Below are 18,687 nucleotides of genomic sequence, written 5' to 3'. Positions count from 1 at the left end.
TTAATCGTTGAACTAGAATAGGCTATGGATTGCATTCATGATCGACCCACTTTCGTTTAATGTCATTTAAGTGATGAAATACAAACTGTGATGTCGACTTCAACCATCTTGAAAAATATTCGAGTTGCTTTTTTCAGCATCATTGTTCGGTCTATCGAAAATATTGCAATGTAAAATAATAAGTGTTCTTTTATTGGAACGGCTGAATGCACTCACTGTTGACACATTTACAAGAGAATCGTTGATGTTGGCATAACCTGCTTGCCATGGTCAAGAAAGTAGCCTACCCTATTGATTTTTTTACAGAATCTGGAAGAAATCGTGATAAGAAGCTTTATAATTTTTTGTTTGCTGTCCAATTAAAAAATCAGTTTCAATTACAATGTATGAGATAATTGAATGTTTCATAAAGCTTTCCTTAATGTGTAGGCTAAAAGAATATCCGATAATGGAAACAGGTTTTTGCCGCTCACTTCGGCGATTTGCAGCCTTTCACTGTTTCACCCTCCACAAAAGACGAATCATACCCGTTCTAACAATAAAGAAAAACCACCGAAGCGGTCCTTTACACGTTGACAGCTCGACAAAACGATTGAATAAATGGAACACGGAATAAGGTTTCGTGCATAAACCGTCTCTAAATGAGTTTACTAAAGATTAAAGCGTAGCCTATGCGAAGCCTTTTTTATTGAAATTTCAACTTCAATAAATTAAGTATGCCTATTTCGAAATATGTTTTAATTGCGGCTGGAAATTAGGCTGTTGGGTAAGCAGAAAGCAATGACATCTCTAAATAACCGAAAAAATAGGATCGCCTTTTGATAGGCTATTTGGCATTGGATACTGATACATCGATTTCTCATTCAATGTATCATCTAAGCTTAACGGGTAAGACGATTCAAGTTGCTTTGTCAGAAAGGAATGCTCAGGAGCTTTGCATTTATGATAAAGCCCAGTGTTCATATAACCTTTAAAAAGTGTAAGGTGAGTTACACATGTATAACTTTCCCCATCACTGCAGGATAGGTGACGCGAGAGACTGGACAGTAGACAAGGATACAGTCCGTGCGCACTGCAGGAATGTCGTCGACTCGCTGGCCTCGGACACAATGGAGTTGTGTCTTGTGCCACCTGACCACTAGATGGCAGGAAAGTTTGATACCTGACCCAAACAGAATGCCAGTGGTCTCTGCGGGAGTATCAAAAATGTATTAATGCAGTCAAGAGATACCACAAATGTTAAAGGTAATCGTTGTCAGTGCATGAACAACCGAACTTATATCAAAGTAAGTGTATACGAGTTATTTTATTTTTTTAAATTTATAATCAGATGTAAAATATCAAGACAGTAGAAAAAGTACATAGCTCACCAATATTTTATCTGTTTAAACAATATACATATAATTTCCTATAACATTATATCCTTGTTAAAATAACTACATTCAAGTAACATGACACCCAATTATCCATTACTGAAGTACCCTATCTGACATACATATTAACACAAATCCTTAAACATCAATACAGTACCATTACAATGCCTTGTTTCCTAGTAGCCTACATGCCATGTGTCTTCGTTTAGAGCTTCGGATTCAGAATGGCTTGAGCCACTTGATTCTGACTCATAAGATGCAGTTATTATTCCATACCTTACCCATCTCAGAAAAACTCAGACCTTTTTCATAGGGAACCTACGAAACTCTGAAGCGATCCTGCTGAAGACGCTCCACTACTGTATGTGACCGGTCTATAGGGACTGCTGTCTACTAGAGATTTCTCTCTATCGCACACAGACAAACACACACACACCTCTCAAGACTAGAGTCAGTTACAGTAGTTGAGGCACACAGTGTGTGTAACCGAATCTCCTTTTGATATCCCAGCATGCAACACATACTCAAAAACTGATACCAACTCATATTGTCCATGCTGTTTGTGTGTAGGTATGTGTGTGTGTGCGTGTGTAGGTATGTGTGTGCTTACTAAACATTAACATGTATGCTCAGTGCCCAGGCCTGCGTCTTGTAAAATCTCAAATATTACAGTGCATTAATCGATCATATTGATTCAAGGATTTATCAGAAGAAGAAATCCCCCACTACTGATTGGAACCTACAAATGGTGAAACATGCACACACCCTCCACACTGTGTTCCCTCTCCTGGCCTTCCTCCCCAACCCTGTAACTGTATTTACACTGGGCCACCTCTGCAAAGACACAGGGTGCATCCCAACACAACATTATAGATGATTCTCTTGTCCTATTTTCCTGCTCTCACTTATTAAGATAAGTAAGACAAGAGCACGGGCCTACTGTCGACTAGGAAACCAAATAAAATTGTTTAGTATCTGCCGTGGGGGAAGGGAAGACAGTGTGGGTGGTTATTTGTCCAGTAAGTGCTCCATTTTGGGGTTGATGAAGGAGAAACCTGCGAAGGCTGTCTGGTCCATGGAGTCTAACAAGTTCTTATCTGCGTGGGAGAGGCGGGGTTTCTCATTCAGGAACTCTCGGTCAAAGTTGCTGCAGTCACTGGGTGATTTCTGTGATTGACAGAAAAGAGATGTCAGCGTTGTCATGCTAAACAGAGACCAGTATGGAGACCTAAGGACCCATGTATCGTTTAAAGGATCATTGTTCCGATGTGTCTGAAGCTTATTCTTACAGCTCAATGACAAGATCAGTTTTTGGTATCAACAAAGATAAAACAAAAAGCAGTTCGTCAAATGCAATGGAACAGGCCCAAAGGACAGATGATCATAATAATGTTGGTTGCGTTTGATATGCAAAGTACATACTGATGCTGCTAATACAAGTACTTTCAAATCTCTAAAGCACTAAAATACCATTATCTCATTTGTACCACAAAGATTACTCTGATAACAATAAATTCAATAGGATTAATAGTGCATTCATCAAGACACAGAACAAAGTCAGATGGCTGAGCGGTTAGGGAATTGGACTAGTAATCTGAAGGTTGCCAGATCGATTCCTGGCTGTGCAAAATGACGTTGTGTTCTTGGGCAAGGCACTTCACCCTACTTGCCTCAGGGGGAATGTCCCTGTACTTACTATGAGTCGCTCTGGATGAGCGCGTCTGCTAAATGACTAAATATAAATGTAAGGTCGTACCACTTTGGGTTTGAAGGGGGGGTCCAGCTCCCGTCGCTCCAGAGCAGGCCAGTTGAGGGTCTTGAAAAAGGAGTGTCCACGGATGTTTCCCACAACTCCCAACCTGCGACTCGGGTCCCGTTCAAACAGCTGGGAGGAAGTAACGGATGCTTATTGTGAAATATTTGTACTGTTGCTTGCTTTTCTACAGGTACACTCTTGCACTTTATGAAGGTTTTTGTGTTTTTTTATGTAGATTTTTGTTTTATTCACAATGTATGATTCATGTTTGGCTACCCACAATGTTTGGGGACATCTCAGTGTTATGATCAGTGACCTATGCACTTTTGTAAAGCTCTCTCTTGGTCGCTTTGGATAAAAGCGTCTGCTAAAGGAATAAATGTAATTGTAATGTAATGTAAATGTTATTGACGCAAACATGTTTCCTACATATACACTATCTGTGTGTGTTCTGAGATAAGATACTTTATTGTCCCAAAGGAAACTGTATTGGACACACTACCTACTTATAAAAAAACATGTACATACATCATAAAACAATCAATATACCATACAGTGTCAATGTGCTTCTAAATGTGAAGCGTACCTTCTCCAGTAAGTCCTTGGCCTCCTTGGTGATCCAGCGGGGGTAGTGAGGTGTGTCCATCCTGATGGACTCAAACAGCTCATCCTCATCGTCGCCTTGGAACGGCGACTGGCCAATCAGCATCTCGTATACCAGCACCCCGAACGACCACCAGTCTACTGAGAAGGTGTACTTCTGACCCAACAGGATCTAAGGACAGGAGGACAAAAAAAAAAAAAAAGGGTTGGAAGAGGAGCACAGTGTTCTATACATGCAGCAAAGATGGTGCCTCTCACTGCACACTCACCTCTGGAGCGATGTAATCTGGGGTTCCACAGAAGGTTGAGGCTCGGACTTCCCCAAACACGTTCTCCTTGCACATCCCAAAGTCAGCGATCTTTATGTGTCCATCCTTGTCTAGCATGACATTGTCCAGCTTCAGGTCCCGGTAGATGATCCCCTTGGAGTGCAGGAACTGTAGGCCAACTAGTGTCTCTGCAGAATAGAACCTGAGCAAGGAGAGATTGAGACCACATTGTTCGTTATCATTATTACGCAGACCTTTAGGGTGAACGCCTCTCTTGTGCCCAGTCACAATCCTCTCTCGGTTAACTGGCGGATCGCTTATTAAGGTGCATGCATACCACCCTGTAATAAACTGGTGAGCACTCACGTAGCTCTGTAGAGGTCGAAGCGTCCCTTATCCTGTATGTGGAACATCAGATCTCCGCCGTTTAGGTACTCCATCACGAAAAACAGATGCTCCTGGACACAAAGACCATTTTAAGCTCTCCGTTTCTGAGGAGGTGTGTATAGGTGAAGGGGAGCTAGTATGGGATGATACCTTAGTTTGGAACGTAGAGTAGAGGTGGGTGAGGAAGGGGTTGTCCCAGGCCATAGCTAAAACTCTCTTCTCCACCATGGTGCACTCCACATCATCATCCATCAAAACCACATCTTTCTTCAGAGCTTTCACAGCAAAGTACTCTCCTCGTCCCTTAAGTTCAGCCAGGAGGACCTACAGAAGCAATCACAAGAGCAAAACAAAAAAGAAAAGAAAGGGTAAAAAGGAAGCACCGTTTCTTGAAACGTTTATCTACTTTAACATTTTCAAATCAATCTCAAAATCCACTCCCAGTATTTTCACCCCTGCCACTGGGCAGTCTGGTTGTGAATGTACAGCTGGTGTGGTCCCTACCTTGCCAAAGCTGCCCTTGCCCAGCACTTTGTGGAAAACAAAGTTGCTCATGGTGAGCCGTGTCTGATGGATGATGTTGGAGGGAGGAGCAGGAGCAGGGCCACTTCTGTCCCACAGCTGTTCAGTGCCTTCAGGTAAAGACATACACACACAGGCGCTATGTGAACAAACATGCTGGAGCAAAACAAATGTACTGGACATCTTGGCAACCTACAGTATTCCAGATATCTGGTATACATTAGCCAGAGCTACTGTATGCCAGAATGCACTGTATGTAATGATAGCTTCCTACCACTGGAGTCTGCTCCTGGACTTTTATTGAAGTCCTGGTAGATCCCAATGTCTTCTGAGTTGGAACCGTCCGATTTCCTCATGGATTTCTGTGGATGTGAAACATGGTATGATTTTAGTAATTATTGACTTATCAGAGTTCATTGGGAATAAATGATGAAGCTGAACATGACCTATGTGACTACCCGTCTCACCTGGCTGACTTGGGACAGAGCCTCTGCCAGGAGCTTCTGGTTGATACCACACAGGTTTGCCACTTTCTTTTGACATTTGTGATGGACGTTCATGCCACATTCTGAGGAGGTGAGTAATACACCGAGTTAGGAAGTAGGAACATAGATACAGAGTAACAGACAGAATGAAAGAGAGAACGGAAAAGCTTGTCTAACAGATGTTTCATCCACCTTCACATTTAAGGCCTTGCTTGACCATCCCCCAAAGGAGACTTCCACAGTGGTCACAGAAAGTGGGGCTCATGTAGTTGTGGGTCTTCAGACGGTGAGGCATGTCGATCTTGAAGCGCTCCTTCTGGAACTGTACACATACAGAACTCCCATCAGCTCTGCGCCAGCCTGCTGAGGGGCAGTGCCTACAGACAAGCTGGCATGGCACCACAGGTGCTCCAGAGCCTCATCATAATGGCCGTCTGGGTAGAGGAGAGGGCACCAACCCTGAACGGGTGTGACCTCTCTGCACTCAGGCTAGCCTAGCAGTAAAACCCTAGCATTACAACAATAGCATAACAGCTAACTTTACAGGCCTAGCATTACAACTAGTATTACAACACTAGCATAACAGCTAACTTTACAAGCCTAGCAGTAAAACTAGTATTACAACACTAGCATAACAGCTAACTTTACAATTGTAGCATTACAATTAGTATTACAACAGTAGCACAAAACTGATTATGCTCTTTTCCAACTTCTGGTTATCTACTGACATGGGAATGCAACACAGCATGAACACTGCTGTGATGTTGATATGGCAGCCAAGAGCGTTCATTCCTGGTACAGTAGAATGTTGTGTACTGTATTATGTGCACTGCATTATTGAGGCCAAAGCTCCAGACTATAAGGGTCATGATGTTAGGACGTTATGCTAACCAAAGTTTCTCTGCTGTTGGCTGCAGTGCCTGTGCATCTCCCGATGATTTTGTCGATGCATCTCTTGTGGATGGCCGCATTGCATTCTGAACCAAAGAGGAAAACAGATGAATGCTAAATGTAATATAATCTAGCGAATGTGTATGTAAGTTTTATGCAATCATAATAACACTCACGTCTGCACTTGTAGCCTTGCTTGTTGAGTCCCCTATTTTATAAAAAAGAGAAAGAGAAAGTATGCACAAATATGAATATTACGTGTGTACTAGCTAATCACCTACATTGTGAAATCTAAAATGCTGTGCAGTATTACAGCTGAAACTGTACAACAAGGCCCAGACAGGCACAGTGTGAAACTGCACACACAAACACACATCACAAGGGTCAAAGAACGTAAATTACAATTGAGTCTAAATATAGATACCATATTCTCTCTTAGAGTAACTGCCCCAAGGTTATGCTGACGTTGCAGTTAAGCCCAGTGGGGTTTTCCAAACAAGTGTGACTCATGGTTACACATGGTCACACAATACCAGTGTTGCCAGTAGTGTTGTTTCTGGAGACTAACTGCTCCAGTTAAGGAGCTATTAAATACCACACTGGTCTACTTAAGAGTTATGTGGGAGTGGCGGGTATCTGTATTAGTAAACTGTTTAAGAGTTATGTGGGAGTGGTTGTATTTGTAAACTCTGTTAACTACGGTGGCTCGACATCTCGTGGTTTCAATGTAGCATTTACTGTGAAGGACAGTTTGTACTGTGCTGATTGATCAAATACAATACCTACTACTAAGACAAGACTGTAGCTAAAGCTCTTTGTGACTCAGGGGTTTTGGTAACTGTAGTCAACCAACACCAAAGGTAAACCCTTCCAGTAACAGGAAGTGAGGTGCCGTGGCCCAGATCATGGTCTCTCACCAGACAAACTCCCGGCACACAGAGCAAAAAGTGGGTTGTCCAAAGAAGGTGGCGGTAAACTCGTGGTTCTTAATGAAGTGGACTTTGGCTTGTTTGATGGCTCCTCTTCTCCTGTTCAGAGTCATAACCCCCTCGTCCTCGGGTACTTTGACTGACTGCTTACATGTAGCTACAGAAACACACAGACAAACAGGTTTTACCGCTGCATCTCAGAATAGTTGATGACTCATATCCCTTTATTCCAAGAAACAAGTCAAGTTGCCCACTGGCACAATCATATCATTGGCATGTTAGTGGTATTACTATCTGCTAAGTGACACTTTGCACAAACATCAATCATCAGACCAGGACCCAGGGTTGTTTAATCAACCCCCTGTGTAGGAGCAGAGAGTTGCAGCGGGAGCTCAGGCCACTCTCCCACACGGAGAGTAAACAGAAAACATGGCCCTCTGGCTCCTTCTGACTCTAACTGAAGCAGCTGGGTCAAAGTTCACTGGAAGAAAATGAGTGAGGCGTGAGAGAAGTAAACAAAGAGAAAACCCAGAGCGGTGACAAATCACAAGGAGGAGGAAAGGACATGAGGAGTGAGGAAGGATGGAGGTAGAATAAAGAGAAAAAGATGTTGTCAAAAAACGAGAGAAAAAAAACAGAGCGTATTGAGACAAAGGGAACAAACGTCTCTACTTGGCCTCCTCCCACTGTCTGGTGTGTATTTCGTGTTGTGCATTGCTGCGGCCAGCCAGCTCAGGACATGGGGCGGGTGGCCAATAAGAGAGAGACACACATAAAAAAGGAAAAAACAACAACTCTTGTCTGCTTTTTAGGAAAGCAGTGGAGGAGGGACTATGATGAATGTTGGAGCAAGGAGTCTCTCCAGACTAGTAGCTCACATGCCCTTCCTCCCTGAGCTGACCCGGAGCAGAGGGCCTGTCTGGGGCCTTCCAGCACAGCCTCCTTCTGGGCAGGCTGTGGAGAGTTAGATCCTGGAAAGACTCCCACAGACCCTCAGAGCGCCAAACTGCAAGTTAGAGCTGCACGCTGCTCTAAATATTGTGTTGTCGTACAGTTTCTGGTGTTTCAGGGCCTGTTTCTCTGGCACGCATGAGACTGCCCCCTGCTGGCTCCTACAGGACATGTTGGGATCTGTGCTCACATTCCTACTGCTGTTGTAAATGCAGGACAAACAGGTCTCTAATCTACCTCTATCGAGCCACGCCTTAAGTAGTTGGTTCCATTCGGCAGTCTCTGTTACAGCCATGGGCATGGGCTCTAGCCAGGTCAAGCAGTAACTCAGGAAGTTATTAAAAGAGTCATGGAGTTGACTTGCTGAATAAAAGAACACTAATTGCTTCAGTTGAGTTTTTGTGTGGGAGTACTACTGGGTAACAGTAGCCCCACTAGAGGGCATCGCTAACTCTCTTCTTGAGTAAGCAAGTACAGTTTGAAGTCAGACACTGCATGTTTTGTTTTCTGTGTGGGCGTAAGTGTGCATGCATACGCTCGTCTCCTACCTGCATCAGAGTCCTCCACGAAGAACTGGACCGACATCAGAACCTTTCCAGAAGGCTGCAGGTCTACCCAGAACTCGGCACTGCCATTGCCCTTTTTACAGCGCTCAGCGAGCACAGATACTCCGACAGTGGCCTCTGCCAGGGGCTCCTCAGCGGTCTTCATCAGGACCACCTGCAGCACACGCCCCTCGTAGATGTGGGCGTCAAAGGTGGACTTCCAGGCAGGGTACATAGTGGGCTTCCTCTGGACAAGGGTCTTACCTCGCTCTGAAAGGGGGTTTAAAAGTACATTTGTGTATCGTGAGTGTTTGTGAGAACAAGACTGTGTGTGTGTGTGTGTGTGTGTGTGTGTGGCGGGTGCCACTGACCTGTGCTGAGGGATTCCTTCATCTTTATGGCACAGAAAGGAGGGTCGGACAGGGGGGATAGTGCCCCAATATCAAACGTATTGAAGCCTATACGCAGAAAGGGTGCCATGGTGAGCCGTCACCCAGCCTTCTGAAACACACACAGACAGTGGCAGGGTTACCAAAGAACATACACGTACGTGTTTGCTTATCAAGCACCATAAAAAGGAGAAGGAAGAATTCAGAGCAGGTGGTCAGCAATGGCCTCAGACAGTGGAGGAAGTAAGCTTGAGCAACTCACCCCACTCATGCAAGAAAGACTCTTTACTGAGTACACGAGGGACTGAGTGGAAAAGAAAACCAAAGAGAATAAACTGGTTCATTGATAGCCCCTACAATAAGGGTTACGTTTATTGTTATTACCAGGACCAGGTCTTTTCTGGAATTATGACATTGGCTGGGTTTCCCAGATTCGTTAAGAAGCTCTTAACGCTAAGAGCTTCTTAGGAGCTTTCTAAGAGCGTTCTAGAGCGTTCTTAGAACGCCCCTAAGAAGCTCTGAGCGTCAACAGCTTCTTAACAAATCTAGGAAACCCGGCCAATGTCAGGTTCCTCAAGACAGAACGGGGAAACCAACATTTTTCTGGGGAGATAGCAAGCAGGGAGTAGTTTCCTACACTTCCTTGTGTCATGAAGCCAGTACCGGATTAGCCTACACTCTAATTCCCAAAGAGCTATGAAAATCCAACAGAATTCCTTAAAGAGTTTCCACAAAGCAGTTTTGTGAACTTTGAGTTGTAACAGCCCAATTTCTTTAGTTGTGTCTCTTTGTCAGCATTGCCATGTGGACTGTCAGGTTTTCTGCACTGTCACTTGTGGCTGAAGGTCCTAGGTTATGAGCAGATGAGTGAGATGCAAACCTTCAAAAGAACTGTTCTGTAATCCCTTTAGTAGAAACTTACCAAGCATACTTTTAGGCAAATGACATGCTGCACATTTTCAAAGAGTCAATCATTCAGAAGAGACTGGTGTCTCTTCATGCTCTTTTTCACAGAGCTGAATGTCATTCATTAGAAGGAACAGGTACAGGAAAATACGTTTTCAGACAGAAACAATTATGACGGAATTGGTGTTAAGAATGTGCTTTACAAACAGGACTTTCTTGCTTTTCTGTTTGACATGTTATCAGTCCAGAAACCACGAACACAGACACAAAGCCACAGACTCTCTCTTATCAGACAAATGCACAGTACAGTGAAAAAGAAAGCCTTGTGTCCCCAGAGAGACTGGAAAAAATGAGGCTAGCACAGACAGCTGGAGAGGGAGTGGGCAGAAGAAGTAGGGAAGAAGAGAAAGAGAGAGCGCGACACAGCAACACAATGTAATGAAAGCTGGTGAAGTCCAAATGTAAATGGAACAGAAAACGGCACCCTAGAGTAGAATCACAGAAAGATTCACTAATGTGGATTAACTACACTTCACTGTGTGAGTGTGTGCGTGTGTGTGAAATCCTAAAGACAACGCATCTTGGGGCCTGACCACAACACACTATTTAGCTCATTAGACTCAGAATTAGTAACTATTTCGATTTTGTGATCAAATTAAAGAGCTTGTGAAACTGTAAATGTTAAAGAAATTTAGATATTCATTAACACATTTAACTTTAAAATACCTATAGAGACAAGACAGTAACATTAAATATAGCTAAAAGGGACACAAAGGAATAAGACAAAGGAAGGAAAAAAATAATTGAAAGTAGGAAATGTCATTAAGTCATCCACATATTACTATTTGATCTTGGAAGGAAATATGATACACTGGAAACAAATGTCTATTGCACAATTTATAGTAGTAGTTAGTATAGGACTCTTAAACACCAATAATGAAACACAAAACCCTTGAAGGGGAAGGATATTTCCAGGAACACAACCCTGCAGCACCTGCACACAATCTTGCAATATCTTCAAGTTCCAGCAACAAAACAAAAAGAACAAAGCAAATATCCATGTTTCATCATGATATCATTAGTGGAGAATATTTGTCATCTTAACTAGCTAACAACAGAACTGAGAACTGCCTGAGCAGGATTGATAGGTCAGGGAGCTATTGTGCACCTACTCTATAGTTAGCATAGATGACTTGCTCTCAATGGGGGAAGCAGGCACACTGACAGTGACAAAGGGTTTTCATCATGTCATATGCTGTTCCACTGTACTAACCCACTTCTAGATGTCACCAGGCCTCTGTCAGAAATCGTATTCTCTACCTAACTGTGGAAAGAAACAGCAACACATTTACTACAAGGCAGCTACACTGACAACAACAGAGCAGAGCAGCTGTCACATCAATAGGGGAGTCCTTGGACCTGTAAAGCTGGGCTTGGTAAAGTAAAAAGGTTATTTTGAGAGGCCCATATGACATAAGCAACAGGTGCCCCCAGTGTGGAAAATGCAGTAAGTGTCCTTTGAAATAATCGGTGAAAGGGTGGAAAAAGACTAGCTTTCTTTTAGTATTTGAAACATACACACAGTAATTCTTAATCATACCTCTCTATCACGCATTCTCATATTTCTCACAGTATCACCTCACCTTGTCTAACTACAGAGTGAAAATTGATGGATGTTCATTGGAGTTTACTAGCCTAGCCGAATTACCCATGTGTAGGATGGTGCACACTGAAGCGACAATAATACACATTCGCTGTCTCGTTCTTCAAGAGCATTTGTATGCGAGCCATTGGAAATTCTCTCAGCACAACGTATGGCTAATCCCAAACGCACCATGTCAGCGGGTGAGTGGACCTCCAGCTGCAAACACTATGTTCTAATCTAAAGGGCCTCACTGATGTTCTTTTGACAAAATACCTTTCTGAAAAAACTGTAACATGAGGTGGAGGGGGAGAAAAGGAGAGAGAGCCACAGCAGGAGAGAGGCAGAGAGAGAGAGAGAGAGAGAGAGAGAGAGAGAGATCTACAGCAGGCCTTAGAACAAGTAAAACCAGTCAAAATGAGCTAACAAGCGAAGAGCTAAACAAAGAAACTAATAGACTTGAACTAAACTTGCACATCTGCCTAAGTTCTATTACACCCAAAGCTAATAAATTGGTGTGTGTTTTATGACAGTAGAGTTTGTAGGAGGGTTTTTTCTGGGAGAGTGTGCATTCAGGTGGCCAAACAACTTTGATAGCCGGTCAGAAGATCATAGTCAACTGTTGTAATCAACATTGATTTCGCATTGTTTGTACGTTCTTGTTGACTCAATGATAAAACACAATTTCAGATTAGGATCTGTTTGTTTGTCTTTAAGTTGCTTATTAATATAATGTTATGTAAAATGTTTGCTAACAATGGTTGACTATCAGCAGTCTCTGAATGAAATTGGCTCACTAAGTTTTCCATTCAAATAAATGTTTAGCTAAAATAAGCTAGCCGAATCACAAAAACCTTCATGGCTTGCTGGCATGTCCCATGCATTTCGCTCAACCTACTGTTTTTTGTTAGTTGTTGATAATGTCTATCCTCTCCTTGACAATATCAGGACCATGGCCGTAGTGTTAGATTCACTAAGATAGCTAACTAAGTCAAATTAAAATGACTACAAGGCTCGTTTACAACCTGCCACCCTTTAGACAAATTAGTTCTCAGAAATAAGAAATGACCAGATCCCTGTGGAATCCCAGGCCGAATGGATTTTAGTTGGTTAGCGGCCAGCAAACATGTGGCCCAACATACATAGCTCAAAGAGAATCCCAGTGTTAAAACAAAGTAAAATCTTGAATGCATACCAATGATTATGTCAAGACTAGGGGTAACTATGACCACCAAAAAGTGTGACAAAAATGTGTAATTGAATGTACTATTCTTTGTGTCTGTGTTAATGTCTAATGTGCTGCTATGCTACAGTAGTTTAAACTCTTTAAGCAAAACAGCATTGCCTTCTCACACAAAACATTCCACAAATTTATAGTGTAAAGCTAAGTGGATGGGGGGGGGTTCCGTTACAATGGCTTGTGATATTGTGGCCTACATTTTCTTACAGGGCTTTATTTGGCATTAGACCCTTCTGTAAGCTTTGTGCCCTCAAAGCTTTGCCAGACAAATTCATGCAAACAAAACTATTGTCTTCTGCTGTGGTAAGAGATCCAAACATTTGACTCGGCGAAGTGTTCTAGTACAAACATAATTGTTCTCTTCAAGGGCTTTTTAGGACTGGCTTGAGGCACTTGAAACCTTCATCTCCAAAATAAAGTTAATGTCTGACTCTAAACCTGTCACCGTCACAGGTGTCAGACACAGACCAGGGACTTGGTGTACACACAATACACATAATACACACACATACACACTACAACATTCAAGAACCTCAGGTTGCTGCAGGACAGCTGAAGGGAGGGAGGAAAAATCAGAGGAAAATAAAAGAGAAAAGGAGAGAAGGAAGAAAGAGGAAGGATGCAGAGGGATGAGGTTCCTGGTTCAAGGTCAAAGGGAGGACGGCTGTGCTGAGGTAAATTCCGCCCAGAGTGCCATTGATTTTGGACTGCTAGACTCACAATACTTTCCAATCAATACAAAAGTAATAAATGCCTGCCTGTATCACTCCCTCTTTCTCACACACCAACACAAAACACACACAAGCACTGCTCCCTCCCTTTCCTTGTGCGTAAACAGTGGTGTCCATTACTGCCTCTCTCACAGTTCACAGCAGCTTGATTAATGTGCGCCTCAGACAGCAAAGCACCCTGAGACACAGGTAGGGCGACTGACTGCAGTGGGGGCATAGCATGACAGGCACAAAGAGAGTAAGAGCGAGGGAGAGTGGGGATCCGAGAGAGGGATATAACCAAAACATAATGATCTAACTGTAGAAGATGTGAAGAAGCACAATCATCACTCATTTAACAAGTAACACCAACACTGTTAATGATGTACCACAGCCTGTGCAATGCCCTTGAGTTTACCACTCAATGTCTGTTTAATCGAGTGTGCATGTTCTAGCTTTAGATGTGGTAGAAGCAGGCGTTTTCTAAAATAAATAAATGATATAAGTTGACTGCCAGTGCCATCATGGACATTATGACTCCACAGACATAAAAGGATCTAGCTCTGTATGTAAAGTTGGCTGTGCACACAGAAGACTGTGTGTGTGTGTGTGTGTGTGTGTGTGTGTGTGTGTGTGTGTGTGTGTGTGTGTGTGTGTGTGTGTGTGTGTGTGTGTGTGTGTGTGTGTGTGTGTGTGTGTGTGTGTGTGAGATCCAGGGTGACTTGTATGTCTGTTGTTCTTATGCCAGGGATCAGTGATGGAAGGAGTGCTCCAGTTAGCAGATGTCACAACCGTTTCCTCAGAACCACAGACCACAAGCCACAGCCAACATTGACACAATGGTCTGACTGCTCCAAATGCAGCCACATGTACATATAGAGCCTTTCTTTCAAAGTGTGGTGACACATGAACATCTGTGTTAACTCCTGATTTGAACTATGATGACTCCACTCTGACTTCAATGTCTACTCTGCCGCAGCTATTGTAGTATCGTTTGGAAATAGAGCAATGGGGTCTTGCGATCTAAATATAGGCATATAGTGGAAGATGATGTTCCGTAAACAGCTGGCCTGCATTCCTAGAATATGCCGATGGCCAACGACTTCTGTTATGACAAGTGAAACTACTTATACATTGCACAGTAACACATTCGTACACAAAAGTAAAGGCCTAATCAAAACATTAAATACAAAAGAAACCTTTGGTGGATCACAACATGTGCATAAGCCTTTAGGGATCTTGGTGCATTTTTTGTATGTTGTGGTGGAGTGAGAAGTTGGGGGGGGGGGGGGGGGGGTGTCCAAAACAACCACCAAGCCATAATCGCCATGTCACAATCCAAGTTCCACAATGGACGTGAAAGGATGAACAATGTGAACGATGAACTCGGCTTTCTCTAGTTAAACATATATAAATGCAGCATGCACGTTTGTTGTCAGTATCGCGGTTGGCCATATAAATCCCCAAAAGTTACGTTTCTATGTTGACAAAAGTGTAGCGTGAAACTCATGCATGTCTCACAGAACCACGTTACGTAAGTACAACACTGTTAAATCATTCTCCAACAGATGGAGAGTCGAGCAAATGTTTCCCGCAGTTTCAATTTTCTGATTTCAAGCCTGTTCTTAAAGTGCCTGCTCCGACAGATTACACCTTGCAGTTAACAAGAGACAACTGTTGGCAATGTAGTTTTTTTGAAGTCTTACCACTAAATCTAAACTTTTACTTTCGTAATGATCATTGCTATTAGACAAAAATCGCGGCCACCCTTTCTAAAATAATTTCCGCAGCGCATTTGACACTTTCACGTCAGCTTTTTCAAATTCTTTATTAACTTTACGTAATCTATTTAGCAGTGAAGTGGTTTACTTACCCTTAGAGCAGGTTGTAGATTTAGATTTACGTGTGTTTTACCTCCTTTGGTACTCTCTTGTCTCTCTTTTACACACTACAAATGTTCAGTGTGTTTGAGGAAGTGTTCGACAACCCGCTGCTCTTTCCCTCTCTCTTTCTTCAGCAATGCAGTGTGGAGACGAATGTGACGTTGCCAGGTGACATACGAAGTGCGGACAGAGAGAGCGAAGGAGAGAGACCAAGAGAGGGTGGGGTTGAGAAAAGGGTTTGGGTGGGAGGAGTGCAGGTAATAATATTCATGTTTGTGTTCTTCATCTAGTTTTACAACCTTTCTATTCTTTTTAGCATGGTCTAAACGTGTTCATTTAAAGCACTACATGTTTTAGACATGTAAAAAATAAGAGGCTTGTAAACGTGTGCCTTTCTGACATCTAACTGTAAACAGACACAAGAAACATTGATAGACATTCGCGCGCACACACACAAATCCAGGGGTATCCCACTTCACAGAGTAGAGAGGTGGAACCACACTTCAAATGCATAGGTAAACTATCCACAATGGCCACACCTACACATCTCACGCTGTCCGGTGTGCCTCAACTGTTGGCCTCTTTTCGCCCACACTTGACTGAGTGAATCACGTGCTGCTGACTCATCAAACCCCACCCTCTTCTCTGACTATAAGGATGAACAGACTGGTAAATTTAGACTCTCTCTCCCCCATAGTGCCATTTTAGTTCTTTTCAGATTCTACCTATGGCACGCAAACACTGATGACACAGGACACAAACATTTGAGGAGGTGGATTTTCCACACCTTTGTTCAGTCAACAGTAAGACACAACAAGGTTAGTGCCATTTATGTATGATGTAACCCACAGTTTAAGCAAGCATTTTCAAATGTCAGTATCACCAGTCATTGTCTTTACAGTGAACAATACATTGTTATATTTGTGAAACACATTAAGTTTAATTTTTACTGTGCCTTCATTGACACAACTAAAACAACTGCTGTCAACTGAGTCTCTTTTAAAACTTTATAAACTGACTGTTGCACTCATGGTGAGTGGAAACATCCGTGTCCTGGACATTGTGTGCTGCAACCAGCGGTTAGGGCAGTGCACATACACCCCTTGGTAATGCATATGACTGTTGGGCCCTATGCTGCCAGAATAAACATCATAGCCATGGAGACTTTCTCTTTCTGCCCTAATTTCATTCTCCGCCCTCAACTTCCACTTCTTTTTTCATTTCTACATCTAGTTTCACACCCTCCTACACATAAACACACACATCTATAGGGTCTTTGTGTTGGCTGTGTATATTACTATAAAAATCAAGTACTGCTATAAAAATTAATGCACCGATGAACATAGTGGAGGGCATATTGTCTCATCAATCTAGGGCCAAGTGTTTCTCTACAGTCTGTTACATGTAGGAAGGAAACAAATAAAGCCTTAGTCTGAATATTTTTGATGTGACAGCCCTCCAGCACTGGGTGATTCCTTTCTGTGTTTTTTTAAGGATATGAGGCAAACCAGGCGTCACTGATTTTCTCAACAATTATTTATTTTAGCCTTACATGGTGACGTTGTAAAACACTAAGGCCTTGTAACTGCTTATATCGACAAGCTGCCAACCTGTCCTTGTTTAGCCACTACAGTGTTTTAAGTTGTGTGAAATTCACAAACACCTGGTCTGTTTTCTGCATGTTTACATGTTGGCAGTGCAGAAACAAATGAGATAAATAGATGAGACATTGACAAAAACTGGTCTGAAACACAGCACACTCTTTGAACCTTGTTTGAACCAAATTTCTGTTTGGTTGAAACTTACTATATGTAGACTTGACTGTTTATTCCTGCACAGCATAAACGCTCCCTGAACAGCTCTGGTGCAGATGTCACACTGCTCACTAATTAAATCTGTATCTGAGGACCAGACTTGACATTTTAGAGTCCAGGTACCTTTCAGTTAAACCATTAGAACACCATTCTGTCAGTACGTGTCTCTCTCTCCACGTCACCCTTACCCCGACCCAGGTTACCTGCTCTCAGACTCTTCTGCCCTCTCTGTGTCATTATTTCTTGTGGTTTGGTGTATGACAGTAATAGCTGAGTCTGTTTAATCAATGATACATTGTGAGCCTATAGATGTGGATCTGAAACCTTCCAAAGAGAACTTGAGGAGGAAATGACCTTACTTATTTTAGACCCTGCTACCTCTGAAGGACACAGAGAACAGTCGTCATCGATTTGTACATTCCCACATGAACTAGTCTGCATCTCTAGTTCCTCATTTTTGGCAAGAGATGAAGAGAGGTAAATGACAGGGGGGGGGGGACTAATGGAGATAAGGTCTCTTTAACGTCCATGTACATTGGAAGGAAAACGTTTCTCAGTTCACTTTTGTCTCTCTTCTCTTGTCTCTGTCTTGGTATTGGGTCATTGTGACTCATGGGATAGTGTTAACTAGAGCAACCCCAATTTCCTTCCTCTAATTTTTCTCAGTTTTCTGTCACACATTCCATTAAGTCTGATTCTCTTATATTTCCTTTTCATACTTCTTGAGGCCTAAACTTCTACCTGCTGTGACCTTCCTTCCCTCTCTTCAGTGACTTGAATAAGTGAGTGTACAGTACAGAGTACTGTATTTCCTCCATGACCAGACCCAGCGTACAAGGTTGTTCCCAGGGACTTGGAAAGCCCACTACAGAAAAAACAACACTGTGTTTCTCTGTAATGCTCTTGCATTGGGCCCACAGTGTTACTCAGTCATTAATATTGCAGGCATTGAAGAAGAAAATAGGGCAAAATGTTTTGTGCTGTTTCTTTATCTTTAATTATTCATACAATGCTGCCTTACTAGTCTCGGCCCACTGGTTGGTTGGCGCTTTCTGGGAGCCTTTGATATATAACTAATTAACTCATATCACTTGTGTCATATTAGTTTTTCTAGGGCAATGGACTTGAACAGATGAAAGATAATGGTAAATAACGATAACTTGGATCTGTGATAAACTGTAGGTTGGGTTGACGGGTTGTGATGTATGCCTCGGGCCTGCAGGGAAATGTGAGAAACCTCCAGATTTGTATGACCACGTTCCTCTCTTCTAGAAGCTTATAGAAGGGAGACAGAAGGCACTTGCATTCATCTCTTATTCTATGGTTCCAAACAGATGTTGACAAATGTGAAATTGGATTTGAATCATTGTAACGTACGTTCACCTATTGGAA

The 18,687-nt window shown here is 42.6% G+C and overlaps 1 protein-coding gene across 2 annotated transcripts; it reads right to left on the bottom strand.

The window, feature by feature from the left end:
- Positions 1-1,296: 1,296 nt before the first annotated feature.
- On the bottom strand, positions 1,297-15,643 carry prkcdb (protein kinase C, delta b). 2 transcript variants are annotated; one of them, XM_084705109.1, is made up of 16 exons: positions 15,472-15,643; positions 9,083-9,212; positions 8,715-8,981; positions 7,204-7,372; positions 6,463-6,494; positions 6,287-6,372; positions 5,588-5,717; positions 5,378-5,478; positions 5,185-5,272; positions 4,893-5,020; positions 4,539-4,712; positions 4,368-4,459; positions 4,002-4,203; positions 3,716-3,904; positions 3,130-3,258; positions 1,297-2,540 (listed from the first exon to the last, which is right to left on the bottom strand). In XM_084705109.1, exons 2-16 carry the CDS (start codon positions 9,189-9,191, stop codon positions 2,382-2,384), a joined length of 2,055 nt encoding a protein of 684 aa, XP_084561235.1. In that variant the 5' UTR covers positions 9,192-9,212; positions 15,472-15,643; the 3' UTR covers positions 1,297-2,381. The 2 variants fall into 2 exon arrangements, with proteins under 2 accessions (XP_084561235.1, XP_084561236.1); XM_084705110.1 differs by having other exon boundaries at positions 9,083-9,209.
- Positions 15,644-18,687: the final 3,044 nt, after the last annotated feature.

Source organism: Hypomesus nipponensis, chromosome 9, assembly GCF_054491055.1.
Source record: "Hypomesus nipponensis isolate SF chromosome 9, ASM5449105v1, whole genome shotgun sequence".
NCBI classification, from domain to species: Eukaryota; Metazoa; Chordata; class Actinopteri; order Osmeriformes; family Osmeridae; genus Hypomesus; species Hypomesus nipponensis.
This window is presented reverse-complemented; position numbering and strand designations above follow the sequence as displayed.

What these genes read in the sequence shown, in the direction of transcription:
- prkcdb (XM_084705109.1), bottom strand. Translation starts at nt 9,191, where the DNA reads ATGGCACCCTTTCTGCGTATAGGCTTCAATACGTTTGATATTGGGGCA. An exon ending in GTGTGCCGGGAGTTTGTCTG is followed by an intron (nt 6,495 to 7,203) that starts GTGAGAGACCAT and finishes TTTATAAAATAG; the next exon opens with GGGACTCAACAAGCAAGGCT. An exon ending in CAGATTACATCGCTCCAGAG is followed by an intron (nt 3,905 to 4,001) that starts GTGAGTGTGCAG and finishes TCCTGTCCTTAG; the next exon opens with ATCCTGTTGGGTCAGAAGTA.